This window comes from Drosophila grimshawi, unplaced genomic scaffold (assembly GCF_018153295.1).
Source record: "Drosophila grimshawi isolate 15287-2541.00 unplaced genomic scaffold, ASM1815329v1 contig_311, whole genome shotgun sequence".
In the NCBI taxonomy this organism is placed as follows: domain Eukaryota; kingdom Metazoa; phylum Arthropoda; class Insecta; order Diptera; family Drosophilidae; genus Drosophila; species Drosophila grimshawi.
The window spans coordinates 27804788-27824384 of record NW_025063098.1 but is presented as its reverse complement, the minus strand read 5'-3'; the positions used below and the strand labels follow the sequence as shown (position 1 = coordinate 27824384).

The 19597-nt window shown below is 41.7% G+C and overlaps 8 protein-coding genes across 8 annotated transcripts in view; 4 read left to right on the top strand and 4 right to left on the bottom strand.

The window, feature by feature from the left end:
• The window catches only part of LOC6569654, a 91560-nt gene extending 88653 nt beyond the window's left edge, over nucleotides 1–2907 (top strand). Inside the window, exons 16-18 of the mRNA XM_032741671.1 lie at nucleotides 50–208; nucleotides 322–557; nucleotides 1303–2907. Coding sequence (XP_032597562.1) covers nucleotides 50–208; nucleotides 322–557; nucleotides 1303–1902 — 995 coding nt within the window. The 3' untranslated portion in view covers nucleotides 1903–2907. The remainder of the gene's footprint in view (nucleotides 1–49; nucleotides 209–321; nucleotides 558–1302) is intronic.
• A 2104-nt stretch (nucleotides 2908–5011) lies between these two features.
• On the top strand, nucleotides 5012–5915 carry LOC6569655 (GILT-like protein 2). Its single transcript, XM_032741525.2, has 4 exons — nucleotides 5012–5111; nucleotides 5171–5332; nucleotides 5398–5691; nucleotides 5752–5915. Exons 1-4 carry the CDS (start codon nucleotides 5049–5051, stop codon nucleotides 5851–5853), a joined length of 621 nt encoding a protein of 206 aa, XP_032597416.1. The 5' UTR covers nucleotides 5012–5048; the 3' UTR covers nucleotides 5854–5915.
• Nucleotides 5916–5925: 10 nt separating this feature from the next.
• Nucleotides 5926–7194, bottom strand: LOC6569860. The gene is made up of 2 exons (XM_001996047.2): nucleotides 7014–7194; nucleotides 5926–6940 (listed from the first exon to the last, which is right to left on the bottom strand). Exons 1-2 carry the CDS (start codon nucleotides 7121–7123, stop codon nucleotides 6220–6222), a joined length of 831 nt encoding a protein of 276 aa, XP_001996083.1. The 5' UTR covers nucleotides 7124–7194; the 3' UTR covers nucleotides 5926–6219.
• A 120-nt stretch (nucleotides 7195–7314) lies between these two features.
• Nucleotides 7315–8541, top strand: LOC6569861 (phosphoglycerate mutase 1). The gene is made up of 3 exons (XM_001996048.2): nucleotides 7315–7544; nucleotides 7622–8119; nucleotides 8184–8541. Exons 1-3 carry the CDS (start codon nucleotides 7442–7444, stop codon nucleotides 8348–8350), a joined length of 768 nt encoding a protein of 255 aa, XP_001996084.1. The 5' UTR covers nucleotides 7315–7441; the 3' UTR covers nucleotides 8351–8541.
• A 589-nt stretch (nucleotides 8542–9130) lies between these two features.
• Nucleotides 9131–10207, bottom strand: LOC6570869 (histone RNA hairpin-binding protein). The gene is made up of 2 exons (XM_001997045.2): nucleotides 9947–10207; nucleotides 9131–9886 (listed from the first exon to the last, which is right to left on the bottom strand). The coding sequence occupies exons 1-2, from the start codon at nucleotides 10100–10102 to the stop codon at nucleotides 9236–9238; spliced, it is 807 nt and encodes a 268-aa protein (XP_001997081.1). The 5' UTR covers nucleotides 10103–10207; the 3' UTR covers nucleotides 9131–9235.
• Nucleotides 10208–10657: 450 nt separating this feature from the next.
• On the bottom strand, nucleotides 10658–12608 carry LOC6570867 (eukaryotic translation initiation factor 2D). Its single transcript, XM_001997044.3, has 2 exons — nucleotides 12062–12608; nucleotides 10658–11992 (listed from the first exon to the last, which is right to left on the bottom strand). The coding sequence occupies exons 1-2, from the start codon at nucleotides 12459–12461 to the stop codon at nucleotides 10731–10733; spliced, it is 1662 nt and encodes a 553-aa protein (XP_001997080.1). The 5' UTR covers nucleotides 12462–12608; the 3' UTR covers nucleotides 10658–10730.
• A 502-nt stretch (nucleotides 12609–13110) lies between these two features.
• LOC6570870 (histone RNA hairpin-binding protein) lies at nucleotides 13111–14199 on the bottom strand. The gene is made up of 2 exons (XM_001997043.2): nucleotides 13927–14199; nucleotides 13111–13866 (listed from the first exon to the last, which is right to left on the bottom strand). Exons 1-2 carry the CDS (start codon nucleotides 14080–14082, stop codon nucleotides 13216–13218), a joined length of 807 nt encoding a protein of 268 aa, XP_001997079.1. The 5' UTR covers nucleotides 14083–14199; the 3' UTR covers nucleotides 13111–13215.
• A 392-nt stretch (nucleotides 14200–14591) lies between these two features.
• LOC6569863 (26S proteasome non-ATPase regulatory subunit 1) lies at nucleotides 14592–18793 on the top strand. Its single transcript, XM_001996050.2, has 4 exons — nucleotides 14592–14683; nucleotides 14772–15766; nucleotides 16139–17446; nucleotides 17770–18793. The coding sequence occupies exons 2-4, from the start codon at nucleotides 14812–14814 to the stop codon at nucleotides 18621–18623; spliced, it is 3117 nt and encodes a 1038-aa protein (XP_001996086.1). The 5' UTR covers nucleotides 14592–14683; nucleotides 14772–14811; the 3' UTR covers nucleotides 18624–18793.
• The last annotated feature ends 804 nt before the right edge of the window (nucleotides 18794–19597 follow it).

Sequence of the window (19597 nt, the reverse complement as noted above, 5' to 3'; positions counted from 1 at the left end):
ATCCATACATCCCTAACGCATTTCATATGCCTTCATTCGCATTCCACAGATGGTCGCATTGGTCTATCGATATTGCCGCTGGCCGCTTTGTTAACCGGAACACTCTTCACCGTGGGCATTGCCGTGTTGTTTGTGGTTGTTATTGCGGTGCGACGGCGTCGCTGCCAGGGAGCCCGCAATTTGTGCGATGATAAGGACAAGCATTTGGGTGAGTAAAGCCGGATCGAGGCATTAGATGATGTTCACCAAAGCTAATATAATTTCGATGGATTTTTTTTTGTATTTTTTTTAAATATTTTTTTTTTTGATTTTGTGTTGCAGGCATGGATGTGACGGTGACAGCACCGCTGGAAACGGGCGCCGGGCATCAGCGGCTCGTTGTGGCTTACACACTGAAGCAGGGCATTGAAAAGCAGCCGGACATATTGAGCGCACAGAAAAGCGCAACTGGCAGTGACACATCGTCACCGCTGGGAAATCGACAGAGTGGTTTATTTATGGGCGGCAGCACAGCGGCCGCGCCCAGCAGCGTTGCGAATCATAAAACTGCGGATTATGTAAGTGTCAGTTGAATGCACCTATGCACATGGGCGTAGACACTAATCCTCAGCTAGTTAGGGGCAGCACATCCCTTGCAAAGGCACAAAACGCAGAAATAAATACTTAAAGAGTCTTAAATCCCACAAAAAAAAATAACAAAAAACATTTTTGTTTAGGTAGAATTTGTGTTTACTTTTAATCACTTGTATTTACTTTACTGGGAAATAATGAATTTATTGCTACGATTGCGGAAACCCAGAAAAAAATCCAATCAGACCATTCGTTGCTTTTTAAACGAAGAGAAACTTCATCTGTAAATTATATGGACTTAACTCCACAGAGCAGGTTTAGTTAGACTTAATTTAACACATAACTTTCCAACAAGTAAGAAACTTGTTTGTGTTTTAGTTTAAAAAATAATAATCGTAAATTAAAATTATTACAAAGATTAAGCACGTAAAAAAAACCCATTTCAGACAATTGATTACATTTTGAACTAATGGAAACTTCCCTTATTTAAATGATGTGGTCTTAAATCCTTGCAGCAAGTTTAGTTAAATCTAACAAGAAAAAACAACATATTTAATTAAGTTTAAAGCGTTTTTTGCTGAATAAGTTTACGTGTCGAAAGTGTAGCATGTCCTAGTTCTCAGCGGGTGGACACAACTTGACCCCTCTGGCAACGCCCATGTGCAGATGAGCAGGGGGCGTTCCTCAGAGCTGACATTGCTAATTTAACATTTACCATTTTGGCTTTAGCAGGACGTGAATGCGCCGCACCTGAATAGCCCGCCCTCGCAGTCCAGCACACTGAAACTGGAAAGTGACCATGTGGCCAAAAGTTATCAGCCGCCGGCGGCATCACAACCGCTGCTCTACGATGCAATGCCAACGCTCAGCAGTCGGTACGAGCAGCTCGGCCTCAACATGGGCAGCTACACTGGAGCCGGCGGCGGAAGCGGAGGCGGAGGAGCTGGTGGTGCTGGCAGCAATAGTACATTGAGCTCGGCCAGCAGCGTGGCAAATTCGGCGAGTAATGCGCTCAGCAATGGGGGCAGCCACTATGCACAACATTTGCATCACACGCTGCCGCATGGTGTGGCACAACAACCGTCGGGTAGTCTGCCCCGCGGTCGGGATCCGCTGACATTAGCCGATTATCTGACCACCAGCAGCCTGATTGACTATAATCTGAGCAAGGCAGCGGCGTCACTGCCAACGCACATGACCCTGCCCAAGAGCATGGGACTTGGCAGCGCAAATCTGTCGCCGTCGCAGCTGACGACGATCACACAGAAATCGAATGCTGGACGCAATCACATCATCACCGACACACTGCCCGGCCCGGAGAGCTGCGTCTAAAGCATCCATTATCGGCAAAATTCCTTAGCATAATCCAACAAAAAAGAAAAAAGAAAGAAAATAAAAACAAAAGACTGGCGCACATCGGAAACAGTTAAAGAAACAGAAAACAGTTAAGAGCATAAGAATCGGTAGTTGAAAGTGAAAATGAAATACGTAGATCTTAACTAATCAGAACTACAAAAACTATTCGTAACTAGCAGAAGGTCCTGCGACGTTATCTCTCTCTAAGCATTCAATTCTTATTGTTAGACTTAAGGATTACAAAAAAAAAAAAAAAAAATGGAAAACAAAATTGGAGTAGTTCTTAAACTTAGTCCATGGATGTGTATTTGTGTATGCATGTGTGTCCGTTTGTTTGTAAATGTTAGTGTAAATGTATTTCTAGACTTGTAAACCACATATACATTCCCATAATTATATAGTATACAGGATATAGCGTGCTATATAAAGACTTGCATTGTCAGCATCAAGTATGACTATTCGACTTATTCAAAATGATTACTGCAAAATTATAATATTGATATACAGCAGTTATCCCCTCTACACATGCATATCTCAGTTATTTGAAAATCCCAGTTTTCCACTTATACCAACTACTTATCGGTTCTTCGCAGGTATTTTAAACTCAACAACTGAATCACAGTGTCTCAAAATATTCATACTTAATGCTGAAAGCAGGGACTCAACTATAAACCGTCTTGTTAAATTGCTGTGTACTTCCAAAATCAAATACTCGACAAAAAAAAGTGTTGTCAAATCAGTTTTTCTCCTCATTTTTCGATTTCGAAACAAACAAAAAACATATCCTTTTTCTGTCTAACCGAGCCTTTACCGTAACTAAACCGCAGCTATTTGAACTGCCTGCCCAAGATCAAAGCCAAAAGCATTTCACATTGGGCCAGCCCAAGGGACAAAGTTATATTGGACACGTCTTGCGCCATGTCCCGTGCCCAGAATGAGAGAGTGAGAGAGTATGGAAGAAAGAGAGAGAGAGAGAGACAGAGAGAGACAGAGAGAGCTACACACATTATTTAACTTTTAAGCACGCAACCGAAATAGCAGCAACAGCAGCCCGGCAAGATTTAAATTTAATGGGCATTGGCCTGGGCGAAGAGCACTACACTTGGAAAAACATATGAGCTAGAATGAAGTAAGAGTGCTAATTTGGTCTTTTTTATTTCAATTTTCATTTCATATTTTATATAAATGTAGAAATTACTTATTTAATTTATAACAAAATATGAAAAACATCACCAAAAAACGCATAACGAAATTAATTTAAAAACGCAATAATATTTTCAATTTTTTCAAACCCCCAAAGTAAAAGGAACATTTTGTTTTCCGAGTGCAGGCAGTCATTCAGTTGTTGCTATTAGCGGCGGGCAATGGCCAACCAACAAGTGAGCAATAAAGAAAAGTTTAGAAAAATATGGGATAACCACCCAGTGTGGATCCCATAATAAGCTCACGAACGATTGAATGGCCATGAAACACAATAAAAGCTGAAGGATAAGGGGGCGGGGGATGGTGGAAAAACTGGGCAGAAACTGGCGAAAAACTGGGCACGGATTTGTGCGCACGATAGCGCAAAATGATGACAATAAATGGAAAAGTTTTTAATAAGCCAATAAAATGATTTATATGGCTAACATAGAGCTACAAATTGTGTGCCGCACTCAACGCTGGTTTATTAACCAAAAAGGCCACACAGTTCGCGATTGTTGATTTGATAATTTGAGAAACATGACTTTAACAATCCCATAAATATCATTAAACAATTTTCAAGCAATTTCCAAGTTCAACCTGAGAATACAACGAATTATTTAGGTACAATTTATTGGCTGTTGGCAGTTTCTTTTTTCTTCTTCTTTTTTGGGTAGTTCAAATAGTTGGCGTTTTTTATGTAAAAACAAAAATCTTTTGAATACAATAAATTTTCAGAAATAAAAATGCCGTTTGGCATTTGGCAATTGTTATCAAGGCATGTTCGCATATCAGAAATGCATATATAATACGACTTAAACTTATATATATGTATAAGTGTTCAACAATGTTAATCATATCATTTTTGTTTTTTAGGATCTACAATTTGCATTTCTAACGAAAAGAAAAAACCAATAATATTATTGAAGACATAAGTCTAGTGAAATCATAAATATAAACTACATTTTAGAAGAAACCAAAAACCAAAATTAAAATTGTGAATATACATATATAAAAACAAAACTTATAGAGAAAAGGCAAAACTTGTATTGAATGCGAACTAGGTAAACTGTCAGAAAATCATAAGCTTCCTCCAAAAAGAAAAAAAGTGTATAAGCTAATTGTCACCCCAGCCGTAGATATTCAATACGAGTAGTTGAAATTTTCAAAACAAAAGAACAAAACGCAAATCATGTAGTACTACAAACAAACTATACATTAATTATCATGACACAAAAAAGAATTGTATCAAACGGGCCTCGAAGAGGGGCAAGCAAAGGCATTGTATATAAATACATAAAAAAAAAATATATATATATATAAAACCAACGTAAGCACGACGATTGTAACTATCTATGTAAAAATGCTTAAAATATTTGTGATAAAGTAATAGTGTTAATGATAAGTAATGAAAAGATAAAAATAAAAACAAAACCATGACATATTATGAGAAATAAAACAAAAGTTTTACGAGTTTAAATGGCTCTTTGACTCAACAGGCATATCGCATGCGAAAGTTGAACTAAACTTGACCTTAAAACAAAGTGTGTAAATAAAAAAAAAATAACTCAGACTCCAATTAAATTATATTTTACTAGCAATTCAGCTCCTTGGCTTTCAGCTGTTCGCCTTAGAGAAGTTCGACTGTACTTCATTGCAATAAATAAACTAATTACTCGCCATTTACAACTTCCACAGCCACCGATAATTTAATTCGAATATATAAAAATAAACCTACAGCCTTGAATTGAAATCTTTTCTTTGCTTCAGCCACAATCTCTGTATCTTTATCTGCCTAACGCCCACCACTCCCTACTGGAAACACAATAAACAATTTCAGAGGCAGATTACAACCACATTTGACTTCATATTCATATTCTCAAGTCAGTGTCAAGCCATCGCTCGAAGGCTGCTTTTCTGATTAAAATACTTTCGCAGCTATGAAGTCGTTTTTTCTTTATTTTTTACTACTCACTTTTGGTTTTTTGTGTGGAATTGCGAAGGCAAGTGAATTTTGGCTCTCTGTAGAGATTGTCATTTAATTAGCCAATATTATTTGCAGCAAAATCATCGAGATAATCCAAAGCTGCCCATTACTTTATACTACGAAGCACTTTGTCCGTATTGCAGGCGTTTTGTTATCCAGCAACTGCATCCGTCAATGTTGCGCATGGATCGACTGCGATACACGGACTTAATGCTGGTGCCTTACGGCAATGCTAAGGTCTGTTTGTAATGATTCTAATATTGGTGATTGGTTGATCATATTTTTACGACACACAACTTTAGTTAATTGATGATGGCGATGTTAGTTGTCAGCACGGCGTGAATGAGTGCGAGTTGAATGCGTGGCACGCCTGCATTCTGGAGCACAAATCCTTCGAGGTGGCGTTCAAGCTGATTGCCTGCATGATGCGTGGCCTCAAGAATAGGCTGGACTCGTGCGCCACTCGCTTTAATATCAATGTGAGCGATGTGAAGAGGTGCAAGCAAAGCCGCAGCATAGCTGATATATTGAAGAAATATGGTGATGAGACTGCCGAGGTGGCATTCCACGGGGTTCCAGCAATTGCAGTTGATCATGTTCGTATAAAGTCAGCACAAGCCAAAAGTGATATCAGCATAACTCTTATATTTTTACAGGTTTACGTTGAAGACGATCAGAGCAATCTAAGCGATAACTTTGACGCAGTTTTCTGTGGCAAATACGAGGCCAAATTTAACATACGCCTGCCAAATTGCTAACTGCTAATTGTAAAACATTTACATAATATAAATTGCTAATTGTCTTAAATAAATATCAGTTTTACTAGTATATCTAGATACATTTATATATATTTTGGAAAATTACAATTTCACAGACTTTTCGTAGGTTCCAGTTTACAAGGAACACTCTCAGTAGAATACTATAGAAAACAAATTAAAAAAAATTAAAGATAGACTACGATTTAGTTTTAAATTCTGTTAATAAAGTCTTTGCTCGCAAATTAAATCTCGCTTATTCCTTTGATAAAGATCGAAATCATAATCATTTACAGAGTATAATGGAAGCCTTGAAATTTGCGAGCGACAACTGTATATTGGTATATTTATATATAATGATTAGATCAATCAGTTTTTGTCTTCGAGCAAAGCGATAATACGATCCAACTTGGCTGCTTGCTGTGCCTCAAATTCGTCTAGCCTTTTACAAATTGTGCGTTCCAATTCGACGAATTTGGAGTCGATATGTTGACTGAGACTGTTAACAGCGACATCAGCAGCAGGAGCAGGAGCAGAAGCAGACGCAGGAACAGGCAACTGTGGTTGGATGTGGCCAACATATCCCTTCATCATGGACATGAATTTCTGCATCTTTTCATCGTTGTTCTCGCTGGGATTTTGAGCACATCTGCTGGTGCTGGTGCCGCCTTTGTTCAGCAGCTCCTGTATTTTCTGTATATCAAATGGCCTTTGCAGCTGTGTGGTAATCCCATTGGGATTCGGTGCTATGTGCAACATGGCACCATAAATGCAAATCTCTTTTGCCGAGGTAAGCAATTTGAGATTTATTTCAGCAATGCCAGAACGATCGATTTCCACATCGTAGCGATACGGCTTGATGGGTACATCGCCATCATCCTCCTCCACGGGTATGCCGTAGACAGTCTCCAGGTACTCCTGGCTTGGACCCACAAAGATTTCCACTTTGGGTGCGCTGCAAACGAGCGTCAAAGCGGCAATTTTAAAACTGGGCGCTATTTGAAATTGCATCTCACACGGAATTGTGGGGCAATCATTGTTGGACAAAAGCACAGCACGCTCCTCACTGATAACGTCATCCAAATCGGGCCTGATGAAGAATAATATATATATATAAATTTATAAGCTAGTTTTGTATTTTGTCAGAACATCCTTTGTCTTACTTTTGGAAGACGTCGTCGTCGGAGAGGCGCGTTGGGACCAGTGTCGTTTGCCAATGGGGTTTGCCAGCGGTCTGTGCCCATGTGCAACGTGCATTCACCTTTTCAGACATATTATTATCAAAACTTAAAACTACCAATAAACAAAAATCAACAATTCTTTGTTATTGTCTTCTTCTTCTGCGACGCAGATTAGACAGTGCTGTCCACCTGCTGCAAAAAGAAAACACAGAGTTGCTTTAACACTTAAGAGCTTACGTTGAGTCTTACGTCACAGTGTTGCTTTTGGGCGTTTTGACAACTACGACCTTGATTGGCCCCCTTGTAGGTCATATTTAAGTGGATCGCAAGAAAAGCGACAGTCGAAAAAATACCGCCATTGTCGAAAGTAGGACACAATTTTCCGCAAATTATTTGGATTATCAAAGAATATGGGTGGCAAATATAAAATTGTTATGGTGCGCCACGGCGAATCCGAGTGGAATCAGAAAAATCAATTCTGCGGCTGGTACGACGCCAATCTGAGTGACAAAGGTAACAAAAAAATGCAGTAAATTTGTATTATCACATAATCATAATCATAATAATCGATAAATGTTGTGTGTGTGTAGGCAAAGAGGAGGCTTTGGCTGCTGGCAAAGCAGTTAAGAATGCCGGACTTGAATTCGATGTGGCGCACACATCGGTGCTGACCCGTGCCCAGGTCACATTGGCGAGCATCCTGCAGGCCAGCGGCCACAAGGAGATTCCCATCCAGAAGACGTGGCGTCTCAATGAACGTCACTATGGCGGTTTGACGGGGCTGAATAAGGCGGAGACCGCCGCCAAGTATGGTGAAGCCCAGGTGCAGATCTGGAGACGTAGCTTCGATACACCACCGCCACCAATGGAGCCGGGACATCCGTACTATGACAATATTGTGAAGGATCCCCGCTATGCTAATGGACCCAAGCCGGAGGAGTTCCCTCAGTTCGAGTCACTGAAGCTGACCATTGAGCGAACACTGCCGTATTGGAACGATGTCATCATTCCACAAATGAAGGAGGGCAAACGGATTCTGATCGCTGCCCACGGCAACAGTCTGCGCGGCATTGTCAAGCATTTAGATAGTAAGTGAAAGTCGAAACAAATTTAATTATTAGATTGCTAACTATTGTTGTTAACCTCGCACAGATCTCTCGGAGGATGCCATCATGAATCTGAACTTGCCAACTGGCATTCCTTTTGTCTATGAACTCGATGAAAACTTCAAGCCAGTTGTCTCCATGCAGTTCCTCGGCGACGAGGAGACCGTGAAGAAGGCCATCGAAGCTGTCGCTGCCCAGGGCAAGGCCAAGTAAATCCATCTAATCCCAAAGAAGAATCTACCCAAAATAGGCACAATATAGAAGCACAATTGCTTGAGATTGTTATTATAGTCGGCTAGAGGCTGCATATATTTCCTCCTGTTTAATGTTGTAATTATTGTTGCTTTAATTGGTTCAACAATCCCCCTCTCCCTACCGTTAATAAATAATTTATTATAACAAAACCAACAAAAAAAAAGGGTTGTGTTTGATGGTGAAATGCATTTACGATATATATATAAAATTATATAGAATGATATACATACATATAGTTTGACAACTGAGCTATTGTGTCATATTATAAATATATATATTTTATTTATATCTATGTATATATATATATACATATAATCTGCCTGGAGCAAAGATGTTATTTATACCAATAAAACTAAGGCTTGTTTAAATCGCTGAAGACATACATACAATATACATATATCTCTATATGTAAACAAACGTAATTCTCTATTATTTCAAAAGAATTTTATTGTCATGTATCAAATTCCATAAATAGAATTGTTTTAAAAATTTGATTGCACACAAAATCAATTTAAGTAAAACAAATCTATCCCAATTTGATGAGTTTTTAATATGTATTTTCAAAAACATAAACTTAATTTTTAACAGATCTGCAGAATATGGTTTCTCATATTTATCGTTATACTTACAAAGAAAATGCATATTTGTATCTCTAAAAAGACTCGAAATGTTCAACTTAGATATTATGTTAACATAACATAAAAAATGTGTGCAAACCATTTCTAAGGCAATATCAAATTGACAATATATATTTATATTTATGTTTAACTTCAAGATTGCCTGAGTTTATTTACCAATCCCCCCGGAGAAACGTAACCCCATCTAAATTATCTATATCACATCCTAATCCGAATCGGAGTCCGAGTCGGCTTCGGCAGATCGCGCATCCTTCGCCGAGGGCGGATCGTAAAAATGCAGCTGTTTGCGCCAGATTTTCACGAGGCCATCGAAAGCGCGTCGGCTGTATTTGCCATACTTATTGGGGGTGCGGGGATGATCGCGAGTTCGCACATTTCTGGCCACCTGATCCACATATCTCTCGTAGGCAGCTGTGTTCTTGCCATAGTCGATTTGCTTCTGACGACGTGAGAGCACCGCGGGATCCCCCTCAGTGTACGAGGATGAGGAGGAAGTAGACGAGGTGTAGCTATTGTGACGCATACGCTTCCCCTCCTTGTGTGCCGCCTTGGAAGCCTGATTGACTTGACGCGAATGAAGATAGGGATTAGGTTGATTATCGTTGTTATTGTTGGAGGAGGGATTGGAAGATGTGCTGCTGTTTGGGCTGTTGGAACGACTATTCTCGTTGCTGTGTGAGCTGGACGGAGTTTGAGAGTGACGCCGTTTGAAGGGTGTCTTGATTTTCTCCTCCTTGATGAGACGCTCGAATTTCTCCTCATTGCTGCCATCCAAGAACTCAATTGCTACCTCCCGCTTCATTTGCCCAGCAGCTGTAGCTGTGCTCCCGGCACTGCTATTCAATGACGATGATGTCTACATAAAAAAATTATTTTGTTTTGTTTTAAGTTATGATAATTTAATTATAGGTTTTACCTCGTCGGTTTGCCCGAGTTCAGCTCGAACTTCTTGGGCCCAACTATTTAGTGGCTTCGCATCCATTGAGATGGAGGAGCTGCTGGAATTGAGGCTAAGGGCGCCCTTAAGTGGCGTCGCTGGATCCACAGCCATTGCCTGATCCTCGCAGAACATCTGTTAGTTTTAATTATATACAAATATTTTGATGAGAAAATAGAGAAGCGTACGCAGCAAACTAAATTTGTGTTGCGTTCGCTTGTAGCAGTTCTACGCGCGTTTTTGTTGTGCTTGCGATGCGAACAAAACATATCGATAGCTATCGATAGGCAGGTATGCAACACGAATATTTACTGCTTGCAGCTCTAACGTACTCAGTAGTGATATTTTTAACAAACATCGATATTATTTTTAGTTAACTGCTTTGAATTGTATTTTGATAACAAAAAGGAAAGCTTTGAGTTTTTTTTGTATGTATTTTCAAAAACATAAAATTAATTTTTAACAGATTAAATGACTTATTTGGGATGTACTCCATTGGGTTATACATTTTATAAGAATATTCTACATGGATTTAAGAACAGAATTATATATTTATATATATATATACTATATTATATATATATTTATATATATATATATTACATATATAGATATAAATACATATTAAATTCGCTCCACATTTGCAGAACATTATAATTTTCGATCGACTAACAAAAGACAAAGACTCAATTTAATGTGGAACTTTTTTTATATTTTATTGCTTCCGCTGGGCGTTTGATGACATGCCAGACTCTTAGTCGGATCACTTGCGCTTCTTCTTGCCATCTTTGGCCAGATCAAGACCGAGGATGCACTTGGGCGGCACCTTGTACGTTTCGGTGAGCAGCGTGTAGATGAATCGGATCTGATTGCCTTGCACCTGGAGCTGTTCGTGCTTTTGATGCGGCAACTTGACAATGCTGGTGCTGGCCGCGGCGCCCTGTTTGCACAGCTTGATCAACTCGGCCATGATGATGCCGTATGCTTCGATGTTGCTGACCAGGGTCACCTTCTTGTTGCCGGAACGCGTCGCCAGAGACATTTGGATCTGTGGCTTGCCACTGGTATCCTTGCCACTGCACATTTGATACGAGTGCTCCATTTTGCTGGTGATCATCGAGGTGATCTCGCTGAGCGAACCTAATCGATTGCCGCACAATTCTTGGAGCACCTCATCCGGCTTAGTCAACTTCGTCTGTGGATCCACCTGGCAATGCTTGCTCACATATTCGCGTACAATCTTCTTGATCTGATTAACCGGAATGCCCTCGCCCCGTTTGTAATTTAATTTTGTAAAAAATGCCGCTGTGACATCCGATACGATATACATCTCCTTCAGCTCGGAGTGGAATAGGGGCGTCTCGGCAGCTGCACCGCTGCTGTCGCCCTTCTTCACATCCGTTATAAAGTTGACCAGCTCGGGATGCTCTAAGTCAACGGCGATTATTTTATCGACACCTTTCGTTTCCTCGCGCACCACAATGAAACCCTGATCCACCATCTCCGCAAGGAAATTGGACAGCTTCTTGTGACGTGTCTTCTTCAAATCGATTTGTTCCTCGGCCTCGGGGACCACATAGAGCCGATAAAAGTTGCTCGTCAACAGGGGCAGTTGCAATTTTTTGCCATTGTTTTTGAGAGCAGCCAAAAATGCATTCTTGAGGAGCAGTTCTGGAGTGGATTCATCTGTCACTTCTGTCTCCCCATTCTCCTCGAGCGACAAACCAGCTGTGCCGGTCTCCAATTCATTTGTTTCCGCATCCCATACCTCCGGAACACAAATCTGCTCGGCTGGCGAGCATTTTGTGGCGCCCAATGCTGGAAAATCCTCGCTGGTCAAAGTTTTCGCCTGCTGCAGCGGTATCTGTTGCAGCATCCTCGGCTCATGCGCCCACAGCTTGTCGCCAAACATGTGCAGCATCTTGACAGCCACACCATGCCCACCACACATGTACAACTCATCGCTATTCCGGGCAAGTTGGCCAACGCCAATCGCTGAATTGTTGTTGGTCACATTGACGGCAACTAATGGCAATAAATGTAATTAAATATTGAATATTTATTGGCTTAGTTTGAGCACAATTTGGCACTCACTCAGTTGGCCCTTCTTGAAGTGTCCGAACATGTTGAGACCGACGCCCAGTGGGACAACGCCGGGCAGCATCAAATCCGCACCATTTGAGAGCTTCGGCAGGACGCCTTCGTGTGTGGTGAAATAGGGCAATATGTGGGGCTCCGCCCACATTGTGTAGACAGTGGGCACCAGTTGACCGCCATCCAGTTCGAAGAACAACGGCTGCTTCTCCACGCAATACACAATGCTCGCAATTCCGCCATGTGTCAGAATCTTTAGCTGCGTCACATTTGCCTTTGCCGGCAACAAAGTCTCCATCGAAATATGCGGAAATGCCAATTCCAAACGAGCGCGCAACTTCTTCGCCTCGGCGCCTTTTAGCGCCGCACTGCTTTTTAATCTGTAGCTCTTGAGAAACATGTACAGGCTGCTTTGTTTCCTTTTCCTTTTAGTTTATTAAGTTGCGTACGTAAACCAAACAATCGAAGTAAATAAAAACTAAGGAACTAGTTCACAATGGACGCAATTGCACGCCGTGGCACCCAGTGAGAAATCAGCTGATCCGTATGCCCACTTGCCAGTGTTCTTAAGCACATGAATTTATATTAGAATACATTTAATAAACATTTGGGCAGCTTGTGCATAAAATAATATAAATAAATAAACACAATTTGTTTTCAATTTCTACTGTATTGTCAAATTTTACACGAACTTTAAACAATTATTTTTTCGTGCAAGCATTTTTATTTGTATGGCGTCTTTCTCATTGTAATCAATAAATAATATAATTGAGTTGTGCTTAAATTCAACGAAATAAATGATTCAACATATTAACAATCATATTTGATTGGAAATTTAAAGTTTTTCTTACAAAAAAACAAGAACACTCTCAATTATTCTGCCTTTCCAAATATTCTTGATCTGCGTGATATGGTTTCTCATATTTATCGTTATACTTACAAAGAAAATGCATATTTGTATCTCTAAAACGACTCGAAATGTTCAACTTAGATATTATGTTAACATAACATAAAAAATGTGTGCAAACCATTTCTAAGGCAATATCAAATTGACAATATATATTTATATTTATGTTTAACTTCAAGATTGCCTGAGTTTATTTACCAATCCCCCCGGAGAAACGTAACCCCATCTAAATTATCTATATCACATCCTAATCCGAATCCGAGTCCGAGTCGGCTTCGGCAGATCGCGCATCCTTCGCCGAAGGCGGATCGTAAAAATGCAGCTGTTTGCGCCAGATTTTCACGAGGCCATCGAAAGCGCGTCGGCTGTATTTGCCATACTTATTGGGGGTGCGGGGATGATCGCGAGTTCGCTCATTTCTGGCCACCTGATCCACATATCTCTCGTAGGTAGCTGTGTTCTTGCCATAGTCGATTTGCTTCTGACGACGTGAGAGCACCGCGGGATCCCCCTCAGTGTACGAGGATGAGGAGGAAGTAGACGAGGTGTAGCTATTGTGACGCATACGCTTCCCCTCCTTGTGTGCCGCCTTGGAAGCCTGATTGACTTGGCGCGAATTGAGATAGGGATTAGGTTGATTATCGTTGTTATTGTTGGAGGAGGGATTGGAGGATGTGCTGCCGTTTGGGCTGTTGGAACGACTATTCTCGTTGCTGTGTGTGCTGGGCGGAGTTTGAGAGTGACGCCGTTTGAAGGGTGTCTTGATTTTCTCCTCCTTGATGAGACGCTCGAATTTCTCCTCATTGCTGCCATCCAAGAACTCAATTGCTATTTCCCGCTTCATTTGCCCAGCAGCAGCAGATGTGCTCCCGGCACTGCTATTCAATGACGATGATGTCTACATAAAATACTTATTTAGTTTTTTTATAAGTTATGATAATTTAATTATAGGTTTTACCTCGTCGCTTTGCCCGAGTTCAGCTCGAACTTCTTGGGCCCAACTATTTAGTGGCTTCGCATCCATTGAGATGGAGGAGCTGCTGGAATTGAGGCTAAGGGCGCCCTTAAGTGGCGTCGCTGGATCCACAGCCATTGCCTGATCCTCGCACAACATCTGTTAGTTTTAATTATATACAAATATTTTGATGAGAAAATAGAGAAGCGTACGCAGCGAACCAAATTTGTGTTGTGTTCGCTTGGAGCAGTTCTTCGCGCGTTTTTGTTGCATGCGATGCGAACCAAACATATCGATAGCTATCGACAGCAACACGATTACTTACTACTTGCAGCTCCAACGTACGTAATGATATTTTTAACAAACATCGATATTATTCCTATTTAAGTGCTTTGCAGTGTATTTAAATAACAAAATGGAAAGCTTTGTAGAATATGTTATAACCTACATGTAGTTTAATTACTTTACGGTTTGTTACACAATTTACCCTTTTTCTAACATTTTTAATGTTTTCTTGTACAAATTTATCCTACACATTAATTTTAAGTAAAATTGGGCACCGCACAAAAACATAATTGAAAATACCTCATAAAATATCGATGTGAATATATTCGATAAGCATTGGAAAATATATTTATATCGTTGTATTTGCAGCAACCCTACACGATTGGCATTGTACAACACTCGAACATTTGGTGATTTAGCGTTTTTTCGGCATAAAAGAAGAAAATCTGTGAAATATTTAAAGGTGCAATCGTTGGTTAGTACTACAAAATTTAACTTGTTTACACAAAAATCATAGAGTTTTTGATATGTTAATTATTGATATGTATCATATGTATTCATAGAACATTATTGTGTGATTGGGGAAAAAGTCAAGGCACGAAAATGAGTCTCACATCCGCCGCAGGGATAATTTCCCTACTCGATGAGCCGATGCCCGAACTGAAGGTGTTCGCCCTGAAGAAGCTGGACAACATTGTGGACGAGTTCTGGCCAGAGATATCCGAGTCCATTGAGAAAATAGAAATGTTGCATGAGGATCGTGGATTCCCGGAGAATAAACTGGCTGGCATGGTTGCCTCAAAGGTGTTTTATCATCTGGGTTCCTTTGAGGATGCTTTAACATATGCGCTGGGCGCTGGCGATCTATTCGATGTGAATGCCCGCAATGAGTACACGGAGACAATTATTGCCAAATGCATTGATTTCTATATAGCGCAACGCGTTGAATTCATTGAGAATCCTAAGGATGCGAAGCCTGTAGATGATCGCCTCGAGGGCATTGTGAATCGTATGATTCAACGCTGCCTGGACGACAATCAGTATCGTCAGGCCTTGGGCATTGCGCTGGAAACGCGTCGCATGGACATCTTCGAGACGTCGATCATGAAATCCGACGATGTCCGCGGAATGTTGGCCTATGCCTACAATGTGACCATGTCCTTGCTACAGAATCGCGGATTCCGCAATCAGGTGCTGCGCTGCCTGGTCGGACTGTATCGTGATCTGGGCGTGCCCGACTATGTGAACATGTGTCAATGCTTGATCTTTCTGGAGGATCCATTGGCCGTTGCCGAAATGCTAGATAAGCTCACACGCTCCTCCATCGAAGCCAACAATCTGATGGCCTATCAAATCGCCTTCGATCTTTACGAGTCGGCAACACAAGAATTCCTGGGCAATGTGCTGCAGGCCCTCAAGGATACGGCGCCCATCCCAACCGCTTTGCCCAGCACATTTAAACCACAGGGCACCACAGCTGGTGGCACTGATGCTGCCGCCAAATCCGACGATGAGAAGGCCAAATTACTTAGCGACGAGAGCAGTGACGATAAAGAAGGTGAGCATTACATTTGGAGCATGGTTCTCTTTAATCCTTCTTGATATGCGTGCAGAGAGTATATATAGAAATTTATAATTCATTTGAGGAGACATTTCCAACACGAATCAATAGATCTATATGACTATACTTGTGAGACTTGGGGTGGATAAATTAGTTAATTTAATACAATTCTAATAAATGAACAATCCACAACCATCTAAAAAATATCACATATTAAAGAAATCTGCTGAGTCATTTCGCTGAATTATATATATATATGTATATAGCTATTGCCATTTACAATCTGAAATCTTCAGCAATCCAAAGATGCCTCTCTTTTTTCCTTATCTATTTTAACCCACAATTTCTTTTGCAATTTTTTACGTGCAGGCGATGCGAAGATCGAGCGTACCATCGATTCCCTCAACGACATGGAGAAGCTGCATCAGAAGAACATTGAGAAGCTGATTTCGATATTGTCCGGTGAGGTGTCCATTGATCTGCAGCTGCAGTTCCTCATACGCAGCAATCACGCCGATCTGCAGGTGCTACGCGGCACCAAGGAAGCCGTCCGTGTCTCCATTTGCCACACGGCGACGGTCATCGCTAATGCTTATATGCATAGTGGCACCACCTCCGATCAGTTCCTGCGCGATAATCTCGATTGGTTGGCACGTGCCACGAATTGGGCCAAGTTGACAGCGACCGCTTCACTGGGTGTCATTCATCGCGGGCATGAGAAGGATTCGCTGGCGCTGATGCAGAGCTATCTGCCCAAGGAGGCGGGTCCGAGCTCTGGTTACTCTGAGGGTGGTGCTCTTTACGCTTTGGGTCTGATTCATGCGAATCATGGCGCCAATATCATTGACTATCTGCTGCAACAGTTGAAAGATGCCCAGAACGAGAATGTCCGCCACGGTGGCTGCCTGGGTTTGGGTCTGGCCGGCATGGGCACCCATCGTCAGGATCTGTACGAACAGTTGAAGTTCAATTTGTATCAGGATGATGCGGTCACTGGCGAAGCGGCTGGCATTGCCATGGGCATGGTTATGTTGGGCTCGAAGAATGCTCAGGCCATTGAGGATATGGTGTCGTATGCGCAGGAGACGCAACACGAGAAGATCCTTCGAGGCCTGGCCGTTGGCATTTCGTTGACCATGTTCTCGCGCCTCGAAGAGGCAGATCCCCTCGTTACCAGCCTCTCTACGGACAAGGATCCCGTGCTGCGTCGCTCCGGCATGTACACCCTCGCAATGGCCTACAATGGCTCTGGGAGCAACAAGGCCATTCGTAAGCTCCTTCACGTTGCCGTCTCCGATGTCAATGATGATGTGCGCCGCGCTGCAGTCACCGCCATTGGTTTCATACTCTTCCGCACACCGGAACAGTGTCCATCGGTTGTTAGTCTGCTCGCCGAGTCCTATAATCCGCATGTGCGTTATGGTGCCGCCATGGCGTTGGGCATTGCCTGCGCCGGCACCGGTCTGCGCGAGGCTATTGCGCTCCTCGAACCGATGGTCAAGTTCGATCCGGTGAATTTTGTGCGTCAGGGCGCATTGATTGCATCCGCCATGATCCTCATACAGCACACGGATCAGAGCTGCCCCAAGAGCACCTTCTTCCGTCAGCTGTACGCCGAGGTCATCAGCAACAAGCACGAGGATGTCATGGCCAAATATGGAGCTATTCTGGCTCAAGGTGAGTCCAAGATATTTATAGATGAAGTATGCAATTATCTGTTTTTCATTATTCAAATTCAAAGATCTAAGATCACTACAACATTTGTTCTTACTGATAAAAATATCAACCATTTGTTTTGCACTTTTCATTAAATGTTGATTATTAATATATTGTTTAATGTTTGTTGTAATTTTATCACTTGTTTTATGAGCCTTATTTCATTTCCAAAAACGTATTCATAAATTTACAATTCTGAAAGCATTTCTTGTGAGAGTGATTCTATTATTTATCTCGCAACTGAATAATAACTGATTGATATTTAATAAATCTTTAACTTGCAGGCATCATCGATGCTGGCGGTCGCAATGCGACGCTCTCGCTGCAATCCCGCACTGGACACACCAATCTGCAGGCTGTTGTTGGCATGTTGGCCTTCACCCAGTACTGGTACTGGTTCCCATTGGCTCACACGCTATCGTTGGCCTTCACACCGACCTGTGTCATCGGTCTCAATTCGGATCTGAAGATGCCCAAAATGGAGTACAGATCGGCGGCGAAGCCATCGTTATACGCATATCCAGCGCCGCTGGAGGAGAAGAAAAGCGAGGAGCGTGAGAAGGTGGCTACAGCTGTGCTCTCTATTGCTGCCCGGCAAAAGCGCCGCGAGAATGTCGACAAGAAGGAGGATGAGAAGATGGATGTAGATGAGGATAGCAAGGAGAGCGGCGTTGCTGGCAGCAAAAAGGATGAGGAGAAATCTGAAACGACGGCGGCAGCCAAGACAGAAGAGAAGCCCACCGTTGAGGAGACCAAGCCCAAGAAGAAGGAAGAGAAGGAGCAGAAGAAGAAGACAGATGATGAGAAGGACAAGGACAAGGAAGCGCCGAGCACCAGTGCAGCAAGTTCTGCGGACAAAGAGAAGGAGAAGAAGGAAAAGAAAGAGCCGGAGCCGAACTTTGAAATCCTCCAGAATCCAGCACGTGTTCTTCGCCAGCAACTGAAGATCCTTAGCGTCATCGATGGCCAGCACTTTGAGCCCATGAAGGATGTCACAATCGGTGGCATCATCGTATTCCAGCACACGGGCAAGGCTGAGGATCAGGAACTGGTTGAACCTGTCGCCGCTTTCGGGCCAATGAACGATGATGAGAAGGAGCCCGAGCCGCCAGAGCCATTCGAATACATTGAGGATTAAATGATGGGCATGTTATTCGTCATTATCTAAGTGAATCCCCCTCTTTTGATTTTCAATACATGTATTTTCCCCCCAAAAATTTACTAAAACGAACACAAACAAAAAATACACAAACGTAATGCTAATCCATAAATAAATAATAAATGTTCATCACTCATGATGTAAAATTATTTGTGTTAACTATCATCATTTCTTGGGACTTTATCTCAATTGACGCACGTGTCAACAAACACAAAAGAATTTCGACTTTTTTGAAATGATACACATCTTATCAATTTAAATATCACATTTGCCGGCTTGCACTTTGATTGTTGACGTTAAGAGCAACAAAAAAAACATCAAATTTTAATTCAAAAGACGCTTTCAGTTTTGTATGTCAATAATCTATTTCACAATGCTTGGCAATTGCTCCCGCTCAGCTTTTAAAATTACGGCAAACAAATATTTGTTGCTCTCGCTGTCGCTCTCGCTCTCTCTTATGTAGCTGCACAGCTCAGAAATCATTTGAAGCGGTTTTGTTGTCGCCATGCCTCATATATACAGAGAGAGAGAAAGAGAGCAGTAGCTGATTCAAACAAAGGCAAAATAGAGAAATGTGTTTGTCAAGCCGAAATGTACCTACCCTTTAAGCCTGGTTGTGGTGAGACCAGAGTTGTGTTTACAAATTAATCTTGACACAAAAGTCCTTATTTTGTTTGTTATTTATATTTAAAAATAAAATTAAATTATTTGTAAGCACTCCGCACTTGCGTAGAATTTAATAGATATATATATAGCTCAGTATTCGTGCTTAGAATAATTTGTTTACATTTTCAGCAGATAATTCTCTTGCACTCACCATTTGTTTGGCGTTACAAACTCCGCCACAGACTAAAAATAGTCTGGCGCGAGAAAAGAGTAGTAGTGCACAGCTGGTGCACACCAATACATCCATACACTCAGGCATCGATGCTCTCGCTCGCTCGCTCTTTTTG

Bases quoted from the DNA above. Each gene is read 5' to 3' on its own strand.
- LOC6569655 (XM_032741525.2), top strand. From the start codon at position 5,049: ATGAAGTCGTTTTTTCTTTATTTTTTACTACTCACTTTTGGTTTTTTG. The intron at 5,333-5,397 runs GTCTGTTTGTAA...ACACAACTTTAG, and splicing joins TGCCTTACGGCAATGCTAAG to TTAATTGATGATGGCGATGT. The intron at 5,692-5,751 runs GTTCGTATAAAG...ATATTTTTACAG, and splicing joins CAGCAATTGCAGTTGATCAT to GTTTACGTTGAAGACGATCA.
- LOC6569860 (XM_001996047.2), bottom strand. From the start codon at position 7,123: ATGTCTGAAAAGGTGAATGCACGTTGCACATGGGCACAGACCGCTGGC. The intron at 6,941-7,013 runs GTAAGACAAAGG...ATTCTTCATCAG, and splicing joins GACGACGACGTCTTCCAAAA to GCCCGATTTGGATGACGTTA.
- LOC6569861 (XM_001996048.2), top strand. From the start codon at position 7,442: ATGGGTGGCAAATATAAAATTGTTATGGTGCGCCACGGCGAATCCGAG. The intron at 7,545-7,621 runs GTAACAAAAAAA...GTGTGTGTGTAG, and splicing joins CGCCAATCTGAGTGACAAAG to GCAAAGAGGAGGCTTTGGCT. The intron at 8,120-8,183 runs GTAAGTGAAAGT...AACCTCGCACAG, and splicing joins CATTGTCAAGCATTTAGATA to ATCTCTCGGAGGATGCCATC.
- LOC6570869 (XM_001997045.2), bottom strand. From the start codon at position 10,102: ATGTTCTGCGAGGATCAGGCAATGGCTGTGGATCCAGCGACGCCACTT. The intron at 9,887-9,946 runs GTAAAACCTATA...TTTTTTATGTAG, and splicing joins AACTCGGGCAAACCGACGAG to ACATCATCGTCATTGAATAG.
- LOC6570867 (XM_001997044.3), bottom strand. From the start codon at position 12,461: ATGTTTCTCAAGAGCTACAGATTAAAAAGCAGTGCGGCGCTAAAAGGC. The intron at 11,993-12,061 runs GTGAGTGCCAAA...TATTGCCATTAG, and splicing joins CTTCAAGAAGGGCCAACTGA to TTGCCGTCAATGTGACCAAC.
- LOC6570870 (XM_001997043.2), bottom strand. From the start codon at position 14,082: ATGTTGTGCGAGGATCAGGCAATGGCTGTGGATCCAGCGACGCCACTT. The intron at 13,867-13,926 runs GTAAAACCTATA...TATTTTATGTAG, and splicing joins AACTCGGGCAAAGCGACGAG to ACATCATCGTCATTGAATAG.
- LOC6569863 (XM_001996050.2), top strand. From the start codon at position 14,812: ATGAGTCTCACATCCGCCGCAGGGATAATTTCCCTACTCGATGAGCCG. The intron at 15,767-16,138 runs GTGAGCATTACA...TTTTACGTGCAG, and splicing joins GAGCAGTGACGATAAAGAAG to GCGATGCGAAGATCGAGCGT. The intron at 17,447-17,769 runs GTGAGTCCAAGA...TTTAACTTGCAG, and splicing joins TGGAGCTATTCTGGCTCAAG to GCATCATCGATGCTGGCGGT.